Source organism: Crotalus tigris, unplaced genomic scaffold (assembly GCF_016545835.1).
Source record: "Crotalus tigris isolate CLP2741 ecotype Arizona unplaced genomic scaffold, ASM1654583v1 scf7180000019264.1261149, whole genome shotgun sequence".
NCBI classification, from domain to species: domain Eukaryota; kingdom Metazoa; phylum Chordata; class Lepidosauria; order Squamata; family Viperidae; genus Crotalus; species Crotalus tigris.
The window spans coordinates 357,788-382,438 of NW_024097461.1; the positions used below are offsets into that span (position 1 = coordinate 357,788).

At 37.7% G+C, this 24,651-nt stretch overlaps 2 protein-coding genes across 6 annotated transcripts in view; one reads left to right on the forward strand and one right to left on the reverse strand.

Annotated features, from left to right (window-relative positions):
- The window catches only part of SEMA4D (semaphorin 4D), a 101,042-nt gene extending 95,375 nt beyond the window's left edge, over positions 1 to 5,667 (forward strand). For all 4 annotated transcript variants that reach the window (XM_039361430.1, XM_039361428.1, XM_039361431.1 and 1 more), the window contains 2 exons: positions 1,727 to 1,770; positions 3,305 to 5,667. In XM_039361430.1, the coding sequence (XP_039217364.1) occupies positions 1,727 to 1,770; positions 3,305 to 4,224 (964 nt within the window). In that variant the 3' untranslated portion in view covers positions 4,225 to 5,667. The remainder of the gene's footprint in view (positions 1 to 1,726; positions 1,771 to 3,304) is intronic.
- Positions 5,668 to 18,438: 12,771 nt separating this feature from the next.
- The window catches only part of SECISBP2 (SECIS binding protein 2), a 32,488-nt gene continuing 26,275 nt past the window's right edge, over positions 18,439 to 24,651 (reverse strand). For both annotated transcript variants that reach the window (XM_039361425.1, XM_039361426.1), the window contains 2 exons: positions 24,224 to 24,422; positions 18,439 to 20,968 (listed from right to left, as the gene is read on the reverse strand). In XM_039361425.1, the coding sequence (XP_039217359.1) occupies positions 20,859 to 20,968; positions 24,224 to 24,422 (309 nt within the window). In that variant the 3' untranslated portion in view covers positions 18,439 to 20,858. The remainder of the gene's footprint in view (positions 20,969 to 24,223; positions 24,423 to 24,651) is intronic.

A 24,651-nucleotide genomic window follows, 5' to 3' on the forward strand; every position in this document is an offset into this window, starting at 1 on the left:
TAGAACAAATAATATGAACTGAAGATTCATAGGGATTTTCATATGTGATTTTCATAAAATATATGCAACTTAACAGAACTTAATTCTAAACCAAACTATCAAATATAATGCAGAATATGTAAAATGCAAAGTAAAAAATATCTTGAATATTTTGCTTTGTGAAATCAGGACATGATTAGTTTAGCTTGGGTGTGTCCAATCCGTAGTCTACACGCTGCAGGCAGTTCTGGACAGGACCCACAAAATAATAAAGGACATTTGTTATTTATACAAACTTATATAAAATTATATATTTTGTATGTGGCCCAAGACAATTCTTCACTCAGTGCAGCCCAGGCACTCGTGGTTTAGACATAATTCCAGTTATGCTCCCCTGGGTGCATTTGTTTGTTTTTCTCTGTACAAAACATTGGAAATACTCACTTTCTGATTTTAGTAATGTTTTAGTATTGTATCTAAATTCTAATATGTGATTAAATTAAACTATAGTTTATGGAAATCAGACAGCTTCATAAACCATGCTTTTGAATAAACCCTATTTCAGATTAATCAGAGTGCCAGAATTGGATGATTTGGCAAATGAAAAATACAACTTTTAATTGTATCAGAGAAGAAGGGTGAAGGCAAGAAAAAAGAAACTAGGATTGTTTCTGTCTAAATACTGTAATTATTTTATCATCCCAGCTTTGATTGTTGTGTTCTGGCCCTTTTACATATCTATTTTCAAGCAAAAGCAGAAGTTAAGTTGTAAGAACAAATTGCATGAATCAGAACACATCTCTTAGATCAGTCTCCCAACTTTTCAATTACAGACTACACTAACCTGCCTTACTGTTCTTTCCAAACCAACTGGAACTTTCATATTTATTTGCATTTCATAGCAGTACTGTAAGGCATATTATCTACCTAATTATTGTTTACAATATTTTTAGGAGAAAAAAACAGTTTCTTACTTTAAATTGGGATCACCTGTTTGTGCCTAGTGTAAATGGAGAATAAGGAAGTTATGAAAATGGCAAGGTATCAGCCATTTTGTCTATCCTAGACACTCCTGTCTTATTTTGCCTTGGTCATTTGCTCCCCTCCCCTCCCCGAAAAGGGATATATTTTTTTGTTTATTATGGATTGTCCTGATTTGCCGAGAAGAATTATTTCAAACCAGATTGACAAATCAAAGGATTGTACACAGACACATACTCACATTGGCTTCAAATGTTATATCTTTTCCTGTTTGCTTTTCTGTGCTTAATGTCACACTGGTGCATGGAGACTCTTCCATGTGTTGGAAGGCAGCCTACAGATCTCCCCTTTCTGTGAAGGCGGATAATAGATCCCAGGATTAAGTGACGACAGATTTTTGGCAGGAATGCTAAGAAAACCAAAGGCTAGTGGTTGAAAATAGTAAGCAGAGCACAACATTTTCCTTCATTGATAAATCATAGTGCGTAACTCATCCAGTTACTTATGTCACTATCACCATAACAGACAAGTTATCAGTAGCATGATAACTTCATTAATTTGTTAGTACAGGGAGCAACTGTTTATCAAAAAGCAGCATAACCCTCTGCAAACATGCTTCTACCCTACGTCAATATTTATTTGAATATTATTAGCTATAATTAGTGGTACATTTGTGTAACTTTAAAAAGTTCTGATGATTTTGTAGTAGGGCTATAAATATGGAATATGACAATTTATTTTATGTCATACTATATGTTGTTTTTAGGGATTGGATTCAGAATATAACTGGAGATGCCTCTTCTTGTTCAGGTAAGCTTTGGTTTTCATAAATAATTGAACAATAACACAGAATAAATGTTTGATACCTATATTTATAATTACTAAAGGCAATATTTTCTATTTGCATATAATATATAGATTGTTATCCCATTGCTTATATTTTTAACATATTCCATTTTTTATTCTGTAACTATCCTTAAAAATCTTGAAGAAATGCGACTGATCATCTCTGGATTCACAACCAAGTCCATTATGGAATTGCCCAATTGCACAAACAAGAAATAGGCCTCACAGGAAGCCATGGGGTCTTATAAATGGAAACTCTGAGAAATACCAAACAATAGCCTTACACAAAGGCTTTATGTGAATCTGCCTACATATGGATCAATGCATACAGTAGACTTTTCATCCAGTATGGCTTCAGTGTTCTTATTTAGTTATCCTAATTAAGAGGGTATTTTTTAGGTTTTAGATTCTTGTCCCTCGTCCACTGAGCAAGACTCTCCAAACTGACAAAAAAAAATTACTTGAGAGATCTTGCCTTCCAAAACAAAAGTTCTATGTCCAGGGATGATAATTATTGTTACATGGTACTGTTGTAGCTGTAATCTACTTCCAAATTCTGATCAAACCTCCAAATCATTTTTTTGCAATGCAGACTTTTTTCAAAATCCTATCAACTCCAGTACATGCATATTAAGCTGTTTTGTGGTCAGAGTTGATAAAAGTAATTTTTGGCATATTATCTGGCTGTTAAAATAATGAACGTTCCTTAATTAGGCTGTGCTCTGAACACTGAAAGCCTGTCTATCCAGTGATGCTGTTCCTGGTTTAGATTTCATATTTACTAATCTATCAAAAGTACCAAGAATCATAAGAGTTGTTTTAAAAGCATTAACTGTTTTAAGCTACAGGTTTTTCTATACAAGTGTATTTAAACACAAGGTTCAATTTCAAAGATTATAATTCTTTTGCGATAGTTTATCTTTCCAAGTTTGTGTTATATTTGTTGTTGTATTTGCTGTTCGTTTGTTTTTAGGTTAAGTCTGTGTATCATATTTGTTACTGTGATATGCTCATTATACAACTTAAATTTGTTAGTCTTTTTTCCCTCTGATCTGATCTGATCATTCATACCTTTTTTTCCTGTGCTTCCTTCCACTTCCAAATATAGCAGCAGAGAAGTTCTACACATATTTGTTTAGCTGAACTTGGGTATAATTTATATTGTAACTGTAGCTTGTGTCGCACTACTAATGGTCATATCCATTGAGAAGTCTTCTGACAGAGGCATTCATTGACAGAATAAAGAATGATACCATATAAGTCTGCAGGCCTTGTGCCATTTTCCAAACTAGTCTACGAACGCCTAGTATTTGAAGGGCCCCATTGTATTACCCTGATTGATGCTTCCTGTCAACAGAAGGATACCAGTTGGATACTGCCATAGGTGTGATGTGATAAGCTACCTGCACTCACATTATGAGCATCCAACATGGCTGAATTGGTCTCCTCTTCAAAAAGTCATTTCTGATGTGGTTTCACATTTATTTTGCTATTTCAGATAAAGTCAGAGAGCATTCTCTGCAGCACACTTTCGGGCATGGGAGCACTGCAGAGTTAAAATGTTCAAAGAAATCCAAACTGGCACAGGTGGTTTGGAAATTCAAGGATGATGTGCTAAAGGTGGAAAGCCCTAAGTACCGTCTTCTGGAGAAAGCATTGCTCATCTTCAATTTGTCTGAGGGTGACAGTGGTGTTTATCAATGCCTGTCAGAGGAAAAAGTGAAGAATCAAAAGTTTTCACAAGTGTTGGCTAAGCATGTTTTGGAACTGAAAAAAATCCAGCATACCACTCTGAGCCCAAAGCAGCCTATTCCACAAACAGAAGGTAACAAAGGGACATCCAGAATGGCTTCTTTTGCTACTGAAGGGATAGCTCTTCACATTCCAACTACTCCAGTTGTACCAGTCACAACAATCAGGATAGAAACAAATCCTCTTGTCCCAATGTTAACGAGCACTGCCTCCAATATTGAACGCTCCAAATCACTTCTTGAGGTCCCTGAAAAGACCATGTTTCTAAAATCAAATGATAGTTCCCTGTTGATGTTTCTCTTTTTGTTCTTTTTTGTGCTGTTCTTGAGTCTGTTTGTCTACAATTGTTACAAAGGATATTTACCAGACCAGTGTCTGAAGTTCCGCTCTGCTATGTTACTTGGGAAAAAGAAGCCCAAGGCAGATTTTTCTGATTGTGAGCAAAGTGTGAAAGAGACCTTGGTGGAGCCAGGCAGTCTCCTGACCCAAAGTGGAGAACATCCAAAGCCATCACATGACACAGGCTATGAAACCGAAGCAGACTATGGCAATGGCCACGTTCAGCATGATGAGGACCATTCGCAATCTTACAAAGATGTCAAGGACAAACCTTTTGATGTTAAGTGTGAACTGAAATTTGCTGACTCAGATGCTGAAGCTGATTAAAGGCAACAGGTCCCAGTTTTTCTGATGAAAGTTTGATTGTTCTAAATTGTTTTGGTTTTTTTAATACACTGCATTTTAAATGTGATAACTGGGCCGCAAAGGGCTATCTATATGTTGTTAGTTCTATGTGTGATACTTTTGTCATTTCACACCTGGATTGAACAAAGAACCATCTGCTGTGTTCTAAAAAACATTTTGTTCCACATTTATTTTTCTCATCTGTTCGTTGAATTTTTATTTTAAATGGCCAGTTGTAAATTTCAAACTTGTTTCCCCCTTGAGGTTGATTTAACATTTGCACATACTACTTTATTTCCTGTTTTCATAGAAAATAAAATTAACTCTTTTTGCAGATCCATGCCAAAAAGGATTTAAGTAGCTACAGCTTGCATATATTTAACTGCTGTTAAAAATCTAATTTCAGTTTAATTCCAAATTGGAAATAATATTTAGTTTATCAGATTGGTAAATTATAGGCTTTTTGTCCAGTTTTGGACATTTCTTTGCATTTAGTGATTTATAATGCTTAATGTACTGCCGTCATTGTATTTTGTCTGTTAACTATAGTTGATGAAAGAAGCATTTAAGTTTTCTCAAACAGTTTGTGTACCTTTTGTAAAATATGCTGTATATTGGGACAGGTCTGGATAGATTTGCATAAGGTTCTCAGGGATACGTTTTGGTTAAATGATTTTGTTTTGTTATTTTTAGAGATACTACTATGGTAATCACTATAAGTGCTCAATTTTGGATTATGGGGAAATATAGCTTAGAAAGAGGTTTTTAAAAAAAGGTATTAGACACTGCCACACTAACTACATTTTGGGATTTTTTTAAGTGGATGATGGGAAGGCACTGTCACCAAACTGCAGACATTCTGAGAGCCTTGTGTGTTTACAATGCAGACTTTGACAAACATTGGATGGATGTCCCTGAAGAGGTGATAGAGACTACTTATTTTTCAATCTTTTTCACAGTTGGAAAGTAATCAGATTACACCACCCGTAGTCAACTTTGCCAAATGTTTTCACACTTTTGTCACATCTTCCATCATTTGAAAAAAAGCAAGTGAAGAAACAAGACAGACAAACCAAAACTGCCCCCAAACTGTTTTATATCTTCATGGATTAAAATACATTAAATGTGGTTCACAGTGGCACTATTTGTATGTAAAATTCTTTTGTGATGTACAGTTTTAATACTTGTATTTTGCTGTCTCTGTGTCTCTCCTTTGTGTTACAAGAAACAGGGAGGTTAGGAATAGCAAGAAATCTCCTTGCTCCCAAGGGTTTTTTTTTGGGGGGGGGGTTAACTCCCGAACCTCTCTTAGATGGTATTGCTGTGAATAGTTCTATATTTTGTATGATTCATTTTGCTTTTATTTTTCTATCTTAGCTATGTATATGTGAAAAGATTATGGAATAAATATTGAAATTCATTGCATTCCATCTTTATTATTTGAGCCTTAGATTAATTTTATCACAATAAAATACACAAATGTTTGGTTCCTTGTTTGATGGACACAGAAAGGAATGAAGACAGAATCCACATGACTTTCCTTTATATTTCTGTTTTCTATTTTTTCTTCTTCCTTTTTCCTTTGGCATGTGAAGTATTTCTTGCAGACTTTTTTCCTTAGTGCCCTTTTCTTCTTCTTTTTCCTTTTCTGTCCCCTTCTGCCACAGCTTCTGCTTCTGTAGCTTTTCCTCCTACCGGTACCTCTTTGTCCTGTATTGGAAGTGATTTCCCTTCACCCAGCTGTCCCCAGTCTGAAGTTTGGTCTATCACAGATCATGCTCCAGTTACGCTGCTACCACCTTTCCTAAGTGACCAGATCCTGCATGTTAATGCTCACAGCACCTTCCTCCTCTTTTGTCAAGCCACAGGTAAGTCAGAAGAGCTTTCCAGTGGCTACTGCCTAGTTGTCAGTTTAATCACCAAAGTGCCTTTGTTTACATTTTTGTAGAATGCCATCTTAAGCCTTCAGTGAGTTAGGAAGGAACTTCTTCAAGCTACCTCAGTGGTTCTCAACCTGTGGCCTGTGGACCCCTGGGAGGCATGATGTCACAGGGTCCACAAAGGCTTGAAGAATTGATATGATTTGTTTGGGGGGGGGTCCATGGTCTGGGGCTACCAAGGGTATAAAGGGGATCCGTGGTGAAGAAAAGGTTGAGAACCATTGAGCTACTCAATTAATGTCCTACATTAGAGCGAGTGTAGCTCAGCACTTGCTTTTAAGCTTCTCTGAACAGATAAATGTAACTGTAGGGATATTATTAAAACATTTCCCTGACCAGAATATATTCTATAATCTTGATTTCTTAGTTATGTTTTGTTTTTATCTCTTGCATACATTTACTTACACACACACACACAAACCTGGATGTATAGAAGTGATTCTTAGTGCTGTTTTAATAACATACCCATACTGTATCTGAATTAAAAACAATTATATTTGATAGAATTATTAAGTTAGCTTTTGGTGAGGTGTCAATCATATATGTTATAGGAATAGGAATAGAGTTCTTTTTATTAAGGATTTAGAATTCCATAGAATTGCAGAATGTAAGGGTGGAAAGAGAACCCAATTACCTAAGCCATTGCTTTGCAATATAGGCAGCTTCCAGATGTATAGAGTTCAACTCCCAGAATTCTCAAAAATGGCCATAACAAATTGGAGAAATCTGGACTAGGGAAGTTCTACCCTCCATTAAGTGCAAGAATCCACTGTTATGGATCCTCTTGTTTATTCTCCTATGCAAAGGCAAGTCTACTAAGGATCTCCCAAATACTCTTTTATGTAGGGAATAACAACTGCACTGTTTCCCTTAAAAATTATGGCAAGAAAGGTCATAAAATGGGGGGAAACTTGCTTGATGACAGCTGTCTCACTTAGCCCCTGAGTTTTAGGCTCAGTTGTGGTTGTAAGTTGAGAACTACCTGAGTTCCATTTGTTTTTTTCTGCAAATGCTTCATACAATTGGATCTTTTTAACTGGTGCTCCAGCAAGACACCCAGATCTCTTTCATGTACATCACTGACCTGTATAATCTCCTAGATCCTATTGTTATGCCTTTTCCTGTGGTAATGAAGGGCTTTGCATTTACATTTTAATGCTTTCTGCTCGTTGCAGTTTGTCAAGTTCTGAATTTTGATACTGAGGTGGGAGTTGTCAAACAGCAAGGCTCTGAATCCCCAGGAGATTTCCAGCAACTAAAGATTGAATTTGTTAAAGCTGATGAGGCTTGCACAGGCAAATGAGGAAGCAAAACTCCAAATAAATGTTAGGAGATAACTAAATCTGTGGGCAAAACCCCCTGTCAAGAGCATCAAAAATTACAGCGTTTATTTGGTTTTTTTCATGATTCAGATTGCACAAATTCACTTATCACATCAGGAAGTTCACGGTATCTGTTGAAGGTTCTTTTGAGTGAATATAAGCAGGTAGCAATACTATCTTTGAAACTTTTTTATATTAGTTTTTTTGCTAAAAAATTAAATTGCTCCATGCATCCTGGTCTCTCTCCTCTCTGATAATTTATCTCTGTTAATACTTTATTGACTCATTGTTTTGTAAATTAGCCTTTAGTCTTGATGTTCCTATCTGTCAACCTCCCCCTATCTTTTCCCAGAGTAATTTGTTCTGCTTCTTCCAGCTTCTGGCTTAAACCATTCGTGTTGCCAGTCATCCTTGAGTCTAGAAGAGCGTTATCTACATTTTCTACCAGGCTTGACAATCTGTAGCACCTGGCTCCAATGCTCCTTCCTTGTATTACCAAGATGTTTTTAGAACCTTTGTGTACAATTCCTGGATCTCAGTACGTACTGTTACTTTCTTACCCATAATGTCACTTCTTTCCTTTAGTCTGTTCTGCCCCTTTTGAATAAGTTACATCCTACAATTCTTGCATTGTATTCATGATTTTCATCTTACCAGGTTTCCATAATGCCTACTATAATCACTTTCCTGCACTGAGAGTTCTAGCTCTTCATGTTCCACACATTCACTTTAATTGATGGCAGGTGTGTACTGACCACTATTTAACATCAGTTTGAATCCGATTGGTTAATTCTGAACACAGCCACATCTCTACTTATAAGAGAGAGTGCACACTTATACAACTACATTATTATAAGTTTTTTATTTTTTCCCTTAAAAGATTTCAGTTTGTTTCTCAATTTCTACCGCTTACATGTTATATTAAACGTGGGAAAAATTCTAAAGTGATTTATCATCATCTTGATTTTTTTTTTTACATCTCAAAAACTGGGCATTTTAATAAGGAGTGTGTAAACTTTTTATACCCACTATAGTCTTGCATTTTTTTGCTTCCACTCCCAGAAAGTGTTTCTCAATCTTTTGCTTATTAGCAGGTGCAGACAATGTTATTCACGTCAACCCCTACTTGACTTTGCAGATTTTGCAAAAAGATTTTATCTACACTTTTTATAATCATTAGGTATCCCAAATCAGAACATTCTGACATACTTCATCAACTGGATGTGTGCTGGTTTGTATGAAGTGATTATTTTTAGGAGTGTCTTCATGAATTGTTTTGAGTGTCATCATAGATGTGTGATTTATTTCACAAACAATGATTACACATAAGCCAAAATGGCAGAATCTTGATTCTTGGAAGCTCTCTAGGATGCATAGTATTAAACAGCACAGGATACCTCCATTGCTTGCCATATCAATATTTCTGTAGTCCTTTAGAACCCAAAACTGTCATGTAAACTAAATACATTTTTAAAAAATACTTAACTTTTTCATATTGTGCATAAAAGAGCAATTAGTTTCAGAGCTTTATTTTAGTCCTAGAACTGAAGCTAGGGGTTCAGGCAGTCTGGTTTCCACATCTTCCAGTGCAAAGAAGTCTTGAATTGCTCTGCCTTGAATTCTTAAAAGTGAAGCATTCTGCTTTCCTGCCATCCCTATTTCTATAAATGCCTCTAGACTCTTTGGATCCAAAACACTTCATTCTGCAGTTTTATCGCCAACCCCCTTAAAGTAAGAAACCCATCTCAGTACAGCTCTCTGATGAGATATGGAGGCGAGAGGAACTAGTGGATGGTGAAGAGTGACATAAAGGAATGGGGAAGAGAAAGTGATGTGTCTAATGCTTGGGAATAAGGATAGGACATTGTTCAAACATGAAAGGATGAAGCGCAGATGGATAAAAGGGATTAGAAAAGGTTTGAGGAAAGTCCAGTGGAGGAGGAAGAGGATGTGTATGTGTGTGTGTGTGAGAGAGAGACAAAAAGAAAAGCAGCATCTGCTCCTGAATGCAAGAAAAAGAAGGGAGGGTATTCCAGGGACATTGAGGAATGGAACTGTGGTTCAAAAATATGTCTGTGTTTTGTTGCTCAAGTTCCATTTCTTCGTTGTATTCAAGTTCTTGTTCTTTTAACTCCATCAATTTGGTATTTGAGGAGATGGGAGCCTTATAGCTAACTACACTCATTGTTCTGTAAATGAGCATTTCCGTGCCTTAATTTGTGACAGAGCCTATGGTAGTTTTTCAATATTTCAAACATATCAATTGGCCCAAAATGGGCACAGTCCCATTCAGAATCATGGTGTCAAATTGAACAACTGCAAATTGCGAATTATAGCTAGACTTGATTCCCAGAAAGTTGAACTGTTGATTGTAGCCCAATTAAAAAAAAAAAAAAATCTGGGATGGTGGGAGTTGAGATTGTAAGGATTGCTAAATGCTTTTTGGTTACCTCTCAAGTTAATGCTGGGTGTAGAGTCTCCTGCTATGATTAATTTTCAGATGATGTTTTGTTGTATGGCTGGCTTTGTCATTGTCATCAGCTATGCTGAATCAGAGGTTTCTCTCTGCTGTCTATTTTTGTCAGGGACTTTCTAAGGCGGAGAGACTCTAGAGTAGGAAGTTTATAGAATATTTCTGGCCTCAACCTCATTCTCTTCTCACTCCAACATATGTAAAAAGATTGCAAGGAATATGTCCCCTCTTCTCTCCCAGCCTGTGTTCTTTGATCCTCTTTAGAACTTCACTTCCCACCAAGCAAAGAGAGGTAAGAGAGCTGCAAGGGAGAAAGGTCACCTGGCCCTATGTTGAGAGTTTTATGGTCCCAGTTTAAAACCGTCTTTTCCTCTCAGTTTTGAAGATTGTAGGGACTAACTAACTAATCTTCCCCTTATAAGGGAGATGGATGGCATACATACAAACAAACAAATACTGGATCAAGGATTTTAAATAATATCTTCCCTGTACTATTCGTTAGAGATATTTATTTATTTTTCTATTTCTTTAAAACAAATGCTTGAAACTAATTTGCCAACAGATCTCGTTTAATAGGCAGATTGAAGGTAAAATGAAATAAGGTGATTTTCTTTCCACAGTGTTTTATCCGCTGAAAACTGAAGTATGTTGGGAAACCCAAAATACTGAAATAATTACTGGAATGTTACTGCAATAGATGTAGTGCCTTGAAAGAAATAGATAAATCCATTTGATTGTTTTAAATTTTCAACCATATTCTGAGTGAGGCCCATTCTATATGTGGGGCCCAGGGCAGTTTTCCTCACTACGTTTCCTAAAGAGGATTAAGTTGTATGGCTCTTCCTTTTTCTTCTACTCCTGGAGCATAATTTTTAATTACTATCTTCTGGACCAATTAAGCAGTTACAATTCCTGAATAATGCCAGTTTGCATTTTTTAGGGTAATAGGAAGAGAACCCCTATTTGGGGTTCAAGAATTGCTGGGCAGTCAAAAATCCCAAGATGGTGGCCATAGGGCATAATGAAAGTTCCACTTTTTTTTAATGTGTATCATGTGTCACACATAAAAAACAAGTGGAGCCATCATGGCCACCATCTTGTCTTTTTCTATAATCCCCGAGGACATCCTTGAAGAATTGCTGGCCTCTTTCTACATGCCCAGAGTAGAAGTTAGAAGAAGAGACAGCAAATAATCCTTTTGTATGAAAAATGCTTTCAAATTTCAAAGGGCTATAGCTTTTTTCTTTCTCTCATAGTGGTTCAGCTCACAGCAACATGAGAGTCCCTCTCTGAGGGAGATGTGCGGTTCAAAATGTAAAAAAAAAATGAAAATGTTAGCAAATTCCTTCAAATGCAATTTTCATTTCTCACTTTAAATGTTGTTATGGTGAAGCATATCTTTTAGATTGCTTTTTTCGTGATGTGTCTGCTGGAGCCATTTTAGTCTGAGAAGGCTGATTTTTAAAAATCTTTTTGGTTTTCTTTCAATCTACTTGGGGATATGATGCTCCTAAGCATATTTTCTAGAAAGTGCTGTTTGCTACATCTGCATTACTAATGTGTGATATATTTACTGAGAAGTTAAGGCTCAACTATTGTCCTAATGAAAAATCCTTGGCTAGTCGTTAAATTTTCACTCATGCTACTTTTCCATGTTGGATGAGGATTCTTCCATCAGGGTCATTGAACTTATACACAAAAAGTGACTTTAAGCACTCAGACATAATCATTTAATCTCTTTATTCGTCTTGGTGTTTTACCTCCTGCTTCTGCCTTGATTCTACTCCTATCTCTTATGTTGATTTCCATCCTCAATAATCTTGTTTTCTTCACCTTCAGTGAGACCTCATCCAACTGAAACTATATTAATTCCAGCAATATCTTACACTATAAATTGAACTGGGTAACAACAGATCTGCATCCCAATAATTTTACTTTTGAGAAGATTCACTATCATAATGGTTTTTCCTGGGCAAAACATTGTGAACTTATAATAATTAGCACACCATCATTTCAATCTTTGTTCTAAAGTGAATGGTGCTTTAAAGTGTGCTTATAAATCTCTAACTTAGTTGCAGGTTCTTTCGTCATCATTTCAGAACAATACAGAAATGTAGTGTTCTGTTTGTAGTAGAAAGTACATTATTTTCTCCATAAGCAGTTCTGCAAAGTGTCATTTGTATAAATAGTTCATCATCAGTAATGGGAACGAGGACTTAAAGAACTTTAACCTTTGAATTGAAACTTTTGCATTGAAACCTATGAAGAAAATGGCAGACAGCATTTTGGTTTATTTAACAATAACCTTTGCTCTCATGTAAATACAGGTAGATCTTCAACCTTAAAAGTGAGAGGTTAGCTTCTGCATTATGACATGGAGCGCAGCTTAAATCGTATCTGCACTGGAATTCTTCTGGTGTGAAAAGGAGTACTTGGCTCAGATGTTGGTGTGCAATGCTAGAGCCCTAATAGACTTTTAGATACAATCAGCTTTGTATTTAAATTCAGCACTGAGTTAATGCCTAAAGGACTATAAATTTGCCTGTTTTATATTGAAAACATATGCCTCCATATTCTGCAAATTTATTACCCTCAGATCAGAAGCCTTTTCCCCCTCCTGTTTTCTATTTCATGCAGCATATGTACCTGCAAAGGAAATGTGGGGTGCATATGCCAGTAAACACTAGAAGAAATATACTGATACATTTTCCTTTTGCTGGGAGTCATTGAGCAATATCTGGATGGTCTGTAGGCATTCCAGGCATATAATTTGAGTTTTCACTTTAATGAATATTTTAAAGTGACGTGATTTCTGCATTTGATAACCATTAATATTTTTTTTAATTCTACAAGCATCGTTGAAACATGAAGAAAAATGAGAGTAAGTAACATTGATTTTCCTTTAATGAAACATACAAGTATTCAAGGCCATCCAAGTGGTTTGAGCTTAATGGTTCATTGCCATGTCCTGATCTATAAAATCATTTCTACTAATGCCATTCATCAAGATCAGGCATGTCAAAGTCACAATGTCACAACGTATCGGGTCGGTTTTGCCATTGCTGGCAATGGGGTGGGCACGGCTTCTACGTGACACATCCGGCCCGTGGGCCGGCAGTTTGACACCTCTGATCAAGATGAATTATATCTTACAAACATAAATTCAAACATAATACCAACTTCTATATCAACTGTTTGGGTGTCTATTTAATTTGCCAAAACATTTACTGCAGATAGAAATGTAAATACAAAACATTTTAGGTATTTTAGAAATTTAGCCAGTATGGCTTAAGAGATCTGAGTATACTCAAACATTGTTCACCAATATTTCTTCTGCATGTTGAATTTTACAATTTTTTTTAAAAAAGTTCATTGCACTTTTCCTTTTTACATACTATTTGCCGATCACAGAACCCATGGCCATTACCTATGGTGTTTTAGGAACATGAGAAGTTGCAGACTAATATATCTGGAATACCTTAAGTTGCAGAAGAGATAATGGTTACGTGTCAGTGTGAAGTATTTTTGGGTATTAATTGTGCTCACTCTTTTTATAATCATTGTTGTGAGGGATGTATTTATGGAATCAAAAAACAGTCTTTATTAGATCTTCATCTAAAGTCAAAAGAAAAAGAAAATTGCTATTACTGAGAAAATGGAAATTGGTTTGTGCTGAAAGAGGAGAAAATCCTGTTTTGGAGACTCTGAAACCTTCATGGGAAAATGAGAAAAGCTGCCTGATTAGCCCTTCTTCAGTCACAGCCGAAGATGCTGTTTGGGAAGCTACCAGAAGGGCGTCGGCTGCAGAAGTTATCTGCGGGCTGGATCAGAAGATGTTTCTTTGGGATAGCTTGCTTGAGAAAGGAGTTATAGGAATGAATTGTTTTTCAATGGCTCCCAAGAGCACTGACAATGTGTGAAAATAACCTGAGATTGCGGTGCCATTGGAATCGCAATGCAATGGTTTGCATTCAACATGAATTTCTTTCTTCAATTCTCAAAGCTTAGGTGAAAATCTCTCCCAAAATACTAGAAAATGGGAAATGATTTCAACCTGATTCCATGATTAGTGTGTTCCTATTTTGCCTATATATATATTCAAGGTTCCGCTTAGAGCATTATTTCAGTGCCTGATTTTTTTAAAAATAGTATATCAGGGATTTTATTTACCAAAACAGATGTGGGCTCAAGACAAAACAAACTAATTCAGGACAATAAAATTAAACATACTAAAAGGATGATTTGGTAGCACTTTTCGGAGGAGTTGTGAGGATCTGAGCTGTCATTTCTAGCTTTGGGTTTTGTGCTTGTTCTACTACATCAGTGATGGCAAACCTTTTAGAGACCGAGTGCCCCAAAACCGCCCCCTGGCTCCGCCTCCACCCTGCCTGCTCCGCCCCCACCCACCCCCTGCCCCACCCACCTGCAGGGACATGCACCACCTCCATGGCCTGTAGATGATCACCCAGGCAGCCCTGCAGCACCATGGCAGCCACACTCTCCGCCCACACTCCGCAGCATCATCTGCATGTTATGGGGTGTGAGGGCAGAGTCGTGTCCCTGCTGCCCGGCTATGTCCTTGGCTGCACTGCTCTGAGTGGGCCGCACCTGGGGGCAATTCTCCAGGGAGTCTGCTAGTGAGGAGGGGGGCACAGGGGGAAGCAGGGCTGGGGTGACGGCACGTGTGCCCACAGAGAGGGCTCCGAGTGCCACCTCTGGCACGCGTGCCATAAGTTCACCACCACTGTACTACATCTTCAATATGTCTTTCTCCTTGCACCTTTGGAGAAAGGCTAGATTGAAAGTGGGCTTGCTTGTACAGTATTCCATATTGAGCTCTTGGATTAAAGGTATGATATACATCTATTACATTATCTCAATTGAAGGGCTCAAGAAATGATCAGGAGAAAGAATGCTTACTGAAGTCTTCAGATGATAACAGTGGAAAGCTGTTGAGTGTTAGGGGAAGCACCACTGCATTATGGCTTTTGGATGGTGGCTCCTATCAATTTATGGAGCAACTGGTTTCCAGAGGGAAAAAATACTTTCCAGTTATAGTTCAGCTAATGAAATAAGCTTGAACCTAACCCTAACCTTTCAAAGCTATTTTTAAGAAATCTAGAAGTAATGAGTGCAGAAGGCATGCCAATGGGATTATGACATCGTGCAGGTGGGTGAAGGGCAGTCAGGGCATTTCCATTGACTGTTCAGTTAATCACCAAAATATCTGGGAAATAGTGTTTCTTTTACCGATTTTTCACTAGACTTTGGTTGGAAGATCTCAGGATTTCTAGAAGATGCAAAAATATAGAGCAGTGGTGGCGAACCCATGGCACAGGTGCCAGAGGCGGCACTCAGAGCCCTCTCTGTGGGCACTCGTGCCGTCGCCCCAGTCCTAGGCCTTCAGCTGGGTTTTATAAAACCTTTTCGCTTTAGGCCTCTGCCACCATGTGCAAAAAAAAAAAAAAGTTCAATCAATCAGTCAATTTCAACTTCTTGCGGGGAAAAAAAAGATCTTGCAAAGTTGGGATTGATTGAACTTTTACCACCGCAGCCACGCCCACCCAATGGGCCACACCCACCCGGCACCCGACAATGCATAAGTGGGTTTTGGGTTGCGGTTTGGGCACTCGGTCTCTTAAAGGTTCGCCATCACTGATATAGAGTATCCACCTGTTCCAGGGAAACTTTGCAATATATTTGAATTTGCACGTGTCCTAGTTGTATGACTGACCACTTTTCCACAGGGTCCAGAGATGCACATTTTGTATGGAAAAAAAATGGGCAAAAAATGGCAAACTGTGTGAAAGAGCAAGCCCAGGTGCTGTCCAATGGGCGGGTGCATCTCTTAAGCTGGGTGAAAGACGCCATAGCACACAATTCAGAATACACTTGCCTGCTGATCTCAAAATCTGGGAACAAAGCTTCTACCTCTTCTATCACTGTAGAAGGTAATGGGTCTCTGTTGGGCAGTGACTTTTTTTTTTCAGATTTCAAGATGTCACACAGAGCTCTAAAACCAATGCTACTCACAAAGAGCCCTGAAGCAGAAAGTCATGAGCTGAGCAAACCTAATGGGCTAGCTTGGCTGCTCATTTCAGGTAACTTAAAGGGGACCTGGTGGGAATACACAGATTAATGAAGTCAAGAATGCTGACTTGTTCCAACACGAGCAAATTGGCATCTATGCAAAATTAGCAGTTGTGGTTAAAGGATGCAGCTACATTGTTGCTGAGCAGAAGAAAACTTGGCAGCCTCCCGATAATTTAACACAAACAAAAATGCTGAAATGAGCATGTGTGGGTGCCTGGGGTCTACCTAGAAATATTTTTCTATCAATGCTATTGCACAATATACTAAGTTGCTTTTAGATAACTCCCTTTTTATCTAAATAAAGCTTACAAAATAAGCAACATCCTTGCTAGTCGATTATTTGAACTGCTATGTAAATGTTAAATATTTTCATAGCATCATATGCTTTGCCCTAGATCTTTATAAGGGAACAGATTATATAATTTTTAAAAATATAAATATTTGAATGTTTAATGAGCACCTAACCCAAATCCCTCCCTCCACTGCTTACTATTTTTAGGTAGCAACTATCAAGACACCTGGTCAAGAGAGTTTGCTAGCTGGAGAAGTGTTATTGGTGATCATGAGAAACTGTTGGAAAATTGGAAAAATATATTGGTAGGTGTTACATACAGCGCAGGTGGATTTGCATTTTGTTTAGATGAAGGAAGGGCATTTCATTTTTGCAGGGTGCCTAGAAGAAATGGTCAGAACAGTCTTAGTGCAGCATTGTTAGCATTTTCGCCACAGAACAGATACACTGCAAGTCACAAAGTACAATCTTATTTGGGAAGTCTTGGGCTGGTCAGTTACCACTTCTAAATTCATGTTAGTTTGAAACCTGGCAAACAATTCTGTAACTTTTCTCAGTTGCCACATTGGCAATTGCTAGAGATAGTTCGGATGTTTTTCTATATCCAGATCATCTTTCTTGTACTTTCATGATTCACCCTTAGGCACTCCACTGTATTTATATTGCCAAAAGCAGCAAATGCACTGAAGAAACCCTATATTGTTAGCTCACTTTCATCATAAAATCCTTATTCCAGAATGCTCACAGAGCCAATTCAAAGGACCCGCAGCAATCTAATATGACTGTAGTAGCTCGAAGTGCACTTTTATGAATTGCATACTTACCAGTTTATTGAGAAGTTGCTGTAGTGGTCCGTGATTCCAATAAAGACTGAACTGAAACTGAGAATTTGAGGTGAACATGCAAACTCTTAATTCCATGTAGAAAGTAAGATTTATGATCAGCAAGCTCAGGGACAAACTATTAAATTTATTACTATATATTGACTCATAATTAAAAGGCTTCTTCTGGTTCATATTTATTTAGGACAGTTGCAACAAAAATGGCAGTGTGAGATGCTAAAAGTGTTCTTGAAAAAGATACTCTGACATCGAACTAGATCAGTATGACCTGTGCATCAATCATTCTAGAGCAGAAGGCAGCAGTGAAAATAGCCTGTTGCTTTACCAGCTGATATGAACAGTGTGTACTGAAGTGCTGCTATCAAGTACTCGGTAAATATCCCCATGCTGAGAAAAAGAAAACAAATGTTACATGATGTGCATTACTGCATGACCTGATAGTTAAAAAATTCCATGACCAATGACTTCGGTTTTTGTAATCACGTTATTCTGAAGCCTAAAATGATCTGCTGAATCAAGTAATACAAAACAGCTTTCTTTTAACAGTTAAATATATATTTTGATAAAGTAAATGAAAACTCCGTAACTGCCACAACTACACTATACCTAAAGGTGAAGATGGAGTACGATTAGCTAAAATTGCACAATTATCTTGCTCAGAGCTAACTTACGCTAATTCACATGCAAAACACTTTGCTTCAGTTTACAAACTTCACTTGGAAACCTGGTAGAAGAGTTGCTAAAACATACTGTGTGATCAGTCTTCTATGGATGTGTGGAATACAACTACATATTAAATCAAGTCATCCACTCAAGTCAAACAAGATGAAATCTGCTTCCCTGGGTTTTACATTTCTGTTAGCAGAATTCACAGAATTCTTACAGAATATGCAGAAATTCATAGTGATGCCACAAGGTAAATTACAATATTCCCAATTATCAGTAATCTTACCAAATCATTGAGGCACACATGCTAGCCCCATTCTGGACCCATGCTTAGATGAAGGGTTTTCCTGTTCCCCCATTCCATCTTCAAAACTACATATTTCAAATATACAGAGAACCCAATGAAAATTCCCAACTTTTTCTATAGAATAGAAAACTACCTTAAATAATGCCAGAAATGATAACTTTCATTTGCTAGGAAATATAGAAAATGTTGCTGACTAGAAAAATACTATAAACCAAAGTTCGAGCTATCTTATGCTATCTCCAGTGTTATAACACACAGCAGTGACTTTAAGATATTTTATTATAGATCAAGGTAGCTTACAGATTACCTCCAATTCTCTTTTTTTGCATCCAACCACAATTGTTCAAAATTAGTGGTGCAGTTTCAGGAACATTAAAACATAAAACTATTACTAAAATCCTGACAACTTTTTAAGTAAGAAAGATACGTTTTCAAAATTTGATGAACAATGAAAAAACCCATTGTACTTAAAAAATGTTAAGTGCATTCCTTGGCAAAAGACAACTTGCCCCAATATCCTGCATTGATAATAAAGAAAGATTTTTATTATATCAGTTTTTGTTGAACCAAGCACCTATATATCTGTATTTTATGCAGATAAAGATATAAAAACTTTAACCGAATTCCCTTATCAGTACTTATTGAATGTAATCACTAATAAAGGAGCAAACAGCATTTGGAAATTCCACCTAGGTTAGTAAATCGCAAGTATGACTGGAATGTTATGAAAATTACAGTGAAAATTTCCACACTTTTTAAAAGGCACACAAAAGTACATAAGCAAAGCAGCATTTTCTCTCTGAAACTGCCCAGTAATAGCATCAATACCTGACGTTATTTTAGTGCAAACATTTTTTGCAATATAAGAGGCATACTGCAAACAAAGTTGTTTTACAGCTGTACAATTATTCAGTTGTCTCGAGACACAGAAATATTGGAAAGCTTATTATAAAATGGTCCAAAATGGAATTCTCCTCCATATCCCTCTGGCAAAAATAAAAATGGCTAAACCTTCTGAGCAAGGGGTGTCGAACTCCCACACAATTGTTTCTGCTGGTTAAAACCAAACCTCTGGCTCCGTTGGAGAAAAATAAATTATGCTGATAGATCAGGCTAACCTCTCTCCGGCTTCTAAGTTTACTTGGGGTCTGGAAAGGTACTACAAAAGACTGGATTTTTTTTTTTTTTTACATCCTAGAACAGGGGTCCTCAGCTGCCGTGTGACCTGTTTGGAACTGGGCTGCGCAAGTGGCGGGTGAGCACATGCACACACACAAAGCTCCCCTCATGCAATCGACAGCTGCTCACACAATGACCCTTCACATTTTCTCTCTCTGCTAGATTAAACTGTGCCTTTATGCTGGATATATGAACAAAACTGTAGAAAAGAATGCTTAGTAAACTCGGTCATTTCCCATTGCCTGCTTCTTGTCTTGCACTGCTGCCCTCTTTCTGCACAACAGAATCCTGCTATCTTTCTAAAGATAGCCATTAACAAAGAAATTACTTTGTATACAAAAAGTAAGCTATCTTACGCTGAACCTTTTCTGTATCTATTTACTATAATCTACCACCAAGCTCCCTTTTACAAACCTGTAATCCCTTAATCTGGGGTAGAGTCAGGGTGATGGAGCTGAGCATTTTACTGGTTGGATGCTCTCCCTAACACCACGTGAAATTTACAGCAGATATTTTTTTCTTTGCACCCCAGGAGAGAAATATCTGCCGCTACCTAGGATTGGGAGATGAGCATCTTCACCACTAGGCCACCATGCCACACATGACTGTGATCTACCATCAATATTTAATAAACTGTTGAAGGTTTAGTTGACAGTTGAGAGGACCCCATTCAGGATATTTGCAATAAATATATTTGTAGGTTCCAAGGCTGTACACAGCCCTTCAGGAGTTCTATAATGGGACAGAATAGGAAAATACAGTACCAATAAATTAATGATTATTCTCTATGTATTTAATAATTCCACTTTGCTTCTACCATCTTTTAATTACACACCCATGACCAACACCAAATTGCTCCATCACAAAATAAACCAGGTGGCAGTATTGCATTTCTGTTTTGCTCATTTGCATATATCAAATAGAATCATTATATATTAGCATATTTTACATATATTTACAATAATGTCTGGGAGAAAATCAGTGGTGTTCCCTTCTCTTTTTTCATCTCATATTACTATTTTATGCACAGTTGTATATTCTATCATACAGAGAAAAAGATACCACTTACAAGTATAATGCAGTTCATTTGTATCAATCCAGACTAAGTGATATAATTATAGGAAATTATGAGAACAGTGATTGGAGACTCTGTGCTTATATGGAGCAGAGACTAACAGTCTGGCATTAAGCTAAAGGTGATTTCTTTACAGTATTGCTATATGAAAATATAAACAAACCAGATTCACTTCCTGACTCATTCTGTATTTCATTTGGATGAGCCAAGCACTTTCATTGAATCTACCCTCGAAGGGAAGTTATTTAACAGCTCTAAATTCTTTGGCATTAAATTATCTCAGAAATTCAACTGTGGGTTTTATAGCCTATATTACAGATAATTAAATTTAGATAATTCGCTATTTACAAATCTATATACATTCACACACACACACACACACACACATAAAGTAAAAGTCAATAATGCCAAAGAAGGTAGTCTTGATTTACTGAGGCTCCTCAACACCCAAGGGCAACATGTCAGCGGTTGACAGTTTTTCCAGCTCCAGAATGTAAGGATTATATTCCTCTTCAAGCTTTTGCTTCCAGATCTTAACTAGAGGTGCAAACAAACAAAACACAAAAAGATTTTCCTCTGGACAAAGGCATATTAATAACAATTATGGATTCTAGTTCTTACAAAGGCTATAACATAAAAGGTAGGAATGCAAGTATTACTATACTTTTGAGAAGACTAAAGTTGGAAAAATGGTTCCCCATAATAGCTAACTAGTAACTATTCCTACTCAAATCCTGCAGCTCTTGTATTGACCCAGGATCACAAAAATACACATACCGTTCATAAATAAAATGATAGTTTTCTAATGAAGGAAATGATAAATAACAATCCATTATAATAGGACTATTTTTTATGAAATGAGAGTTTTCATTTATTAAGAACATAGATCAACTATATGCTAAATAACAGTTTGGTTAAAATAATATTTTTAATTATCACTTTAAAAGCTACGTAAGACAGGCTGTAAGCCATCCATGTTCCCAATAAGATTCTAATTAATCCACCATTTGAGACAATTTATCAGATAAAGTGCCCAAACAGGGGGCAGAATTTAGACAACCTTGGATGATCTCAAAAAGCAGGGTTGGATAGGTTTATCTGAAAAGGATCAACAGGGCTAGAATGGGAAGACGACAACAACAACAAAAAAATCCACTCCTATATTGTTGCATGAAATCTAGGTTAATGCTTCCATAGAATCATCAGAAGTTGAACTTGACACAAGAGAGACTTGATTTAATTGGCAAAAGTGGAAGGGAACACTATACAAATACCATCAAAAGCTGCTGATGGCACCAATAACTAGAACATGGAGAATAAAAGCTAGAAAGCATTTTTTGCCAGCATTCATGTATTAGCTGAATGGTTCAATACTTCAGGCACAAGAATTCTTGAAGGAAGTAAAGAGCAACACATAACTCATCCTATAAAAAATAGTTGCTAATCTGTCCTATCGAATGTATTAATACAGCAGTTCTAACCTTGCTGGCATCAGGGACCAATTTCGTGAAAGACAATTTTTTCATGGACCTGGGGGGTGGGTGGGGAATCGTTTTGCATGCAACCTAGAGCCCATGCATGCGCTCGCTTCGCTTGCTTTCCCATTGCTTGCGAGGCCCAGTTCTTAACAGGCTGTGGACCAGTATCGCGGACTTGGGGTCGGAGACCCTTGTATTAACATATTTCTTGGTCAGTACAGCACAATATGGCTTGTGTTCAGAAGAATCACTGCTATCAGAAATGAAGAATTAATACGAGTACATGGTGGTGGAAGAATCTAGAGCACTAATTCAATCTTTTCTTATAACTGATACCAAATATAACATAGTAGCTCTACAGCTCTGAGAAGGGTATACAACTTTAAATACACATTCTATCATAAATGAAATCAGCAAGGTAAATGTGGTTTTGCTTGGCTTCTCCTAAAGAGGCAGTATCCATTCTGGACATCTGTAGTACGGATAGTCCTTGACTTATGACAGTAATGGAGCCTGCCCATTCATTTCGGACATCAAGGACTACATTAAATGAAATAACTAACGCCCTCCCTGTCCCTGCTTTTCCCAATGCATTCATTAGGTCATTAGGTAGAGCATGGGGTGATTCAGGGATGGGAGAAACCGAGGGAGGCCTAGTGCAGGCCCAGGCACTCCCAGGAGGCCTCCCCCACCCTCTAAGATATCCCATGCTCTGCCTCCTGCCCCTTGGTTTCCCCAACGTCCTATGGGCCTCCTCCATACCCCAGCCCGTCACTGTTTGCTTACTTACCCTGGGCCTGCTTTGCCAACATACTGGGTTCCATGCACTCCTCCCCGTCCCCACTCCCCTGCCACTATTCGCTTATCTTTTGACGAGCTCAGGAAGTCAGGGTAGAGAAGGCCGCCCTCGTTGAGCCACGTGGCACAAGCAAGAAGGTGAAATCTAGTCACTTTTGCCTCCATTCCAATCCTTGCCTCTCCAGCCAGCATAAATCACTACAATTTCTTCTTAGCTCTGCCAGTGCTAGCTTTACACTGATGGCGCTAAGAAGAAATTGCACCTATTTTGGTTCTTTGCAAGCTTTCCTGATTTACCAGTTAGCGTAAATCAGTAATAACTTATCCTGACTAAGGAGGAAAGGGTTGCCATGGGAGCAAAAGAGATGGGATTTATTCTCTGCTCTACCAGCATTAAGAGTAGCGTAAAGCTAGCATTGGTGGCGCTAAGAAAACCGTGCATATATTGATTCCTTGCAAGCCTTTCCTCTCCAGCCAGCGTAAATCACTGCCATTTCTTCTTAGTGCCACCAGCGTAAGACTAGAGCTGACAGCACTAAGAAGAAATCGTACCAATTAATGCTGGCTGGCACCACTAGCGTAAAGCTAGCACTGGCGGAGCGAAGAAGAAATTCTAGTGGATTATGCTGGCTGGAGAGGCAAGGATTACAACGGAGGCAAAAGTGACTGGATTTCATCATCTTGATCGTGCCACATGGCCCAACGAGGGAGCGGCCTTCTCTACCCTGACTTCCTGAGCTCGTCAAAAGATATGCAAATAGTGACGGGGGAGTGGGGATGGGGAGGAGTGCATGGAACCTCGTATGTTGGCAAAGCAGGCCCAGCGCCTCTGAGGACCTGGCTGGGCAGAATGGAAGATAAATGGGTAGGGGAGGGTGCTGCAGCGTCTCTGTGGTCGGTCATAAGGGTGAATGACTGTGGGGGTGCTGCAGAATTTGTAACTCTGAAACAGATTCATATTTAGCTTCTGAGGTGTGCATTGTAACTTTGAACGTTTGTTAAATGGCCTGTCATACCTCAAGGATTACCTGTATTTATTTTTGGGTATTACACTATTTTAGTATTCTGCTACAGAAGTCTCAAGGCAAGACTGGTTTAAAGGCAATCACTGACATAATTCTAAAGACTGATGCACAAATTGCAGCCAGGATTAACAAACCAAGATTAACATCATCAGGATTTGAAGAATTAATTGACATATTCAGCTACAACAAAATAATGTGCAAAATCTGCTACTGAAGAATATTCCAGAACATTCTATTCTCCTGGAACTCAATGTCTAAGACTCCTAAAACTGCTTTGGGTTTAAGAAATTTACTTTTGAAAATTTTGAATTATTCCAAGAATGGCATGGTTGTAGTGAGAGAAGAGAATATTCTAAAGTTCTCTAGAACATTCTGTAATCACTGAATTGTGGTGTCTCTGCTATCATAAAAACTGTTCACCTTAAAAATGAAAATGTACAGATGAACCGAAAAGAATGTATGTATTTTAATCAAAGACCCCGAAAACTCACTGTAATTTGGGACATCCTCTTCAGACTCTTGAAGGGGCACTATAGAAGCATCTAATTCACAATTCTCTTTCTGATGGGTTTGAAGTGCACAGTCACTTTGTTTTACTTCTTCACTTGATTCCTTCTCTACAGCTGAAATCATCTCCTTGTAGGCCAGCCTTGCTTCCATTGTCAATTCCACCATTTTGTGAAAGTAGTCCTAATTTATAAGAAAGGGGAAATTTGCATTGATATTTATTTTACAACTTTCTCATCAAAATATAACTGATTATCCCAAAACAGCATAGTTCAATGTTCCAGGATTAGATAGCTCAACAGTATCAAGCTGTCATGTGTTCCCAAGTTCAATGGTATATGGAAATCAAGGATTTGGTTTTTTTTTTAAAGGCTAAAACACCAAACCCAAGGGACTACAAATATGATTTTGG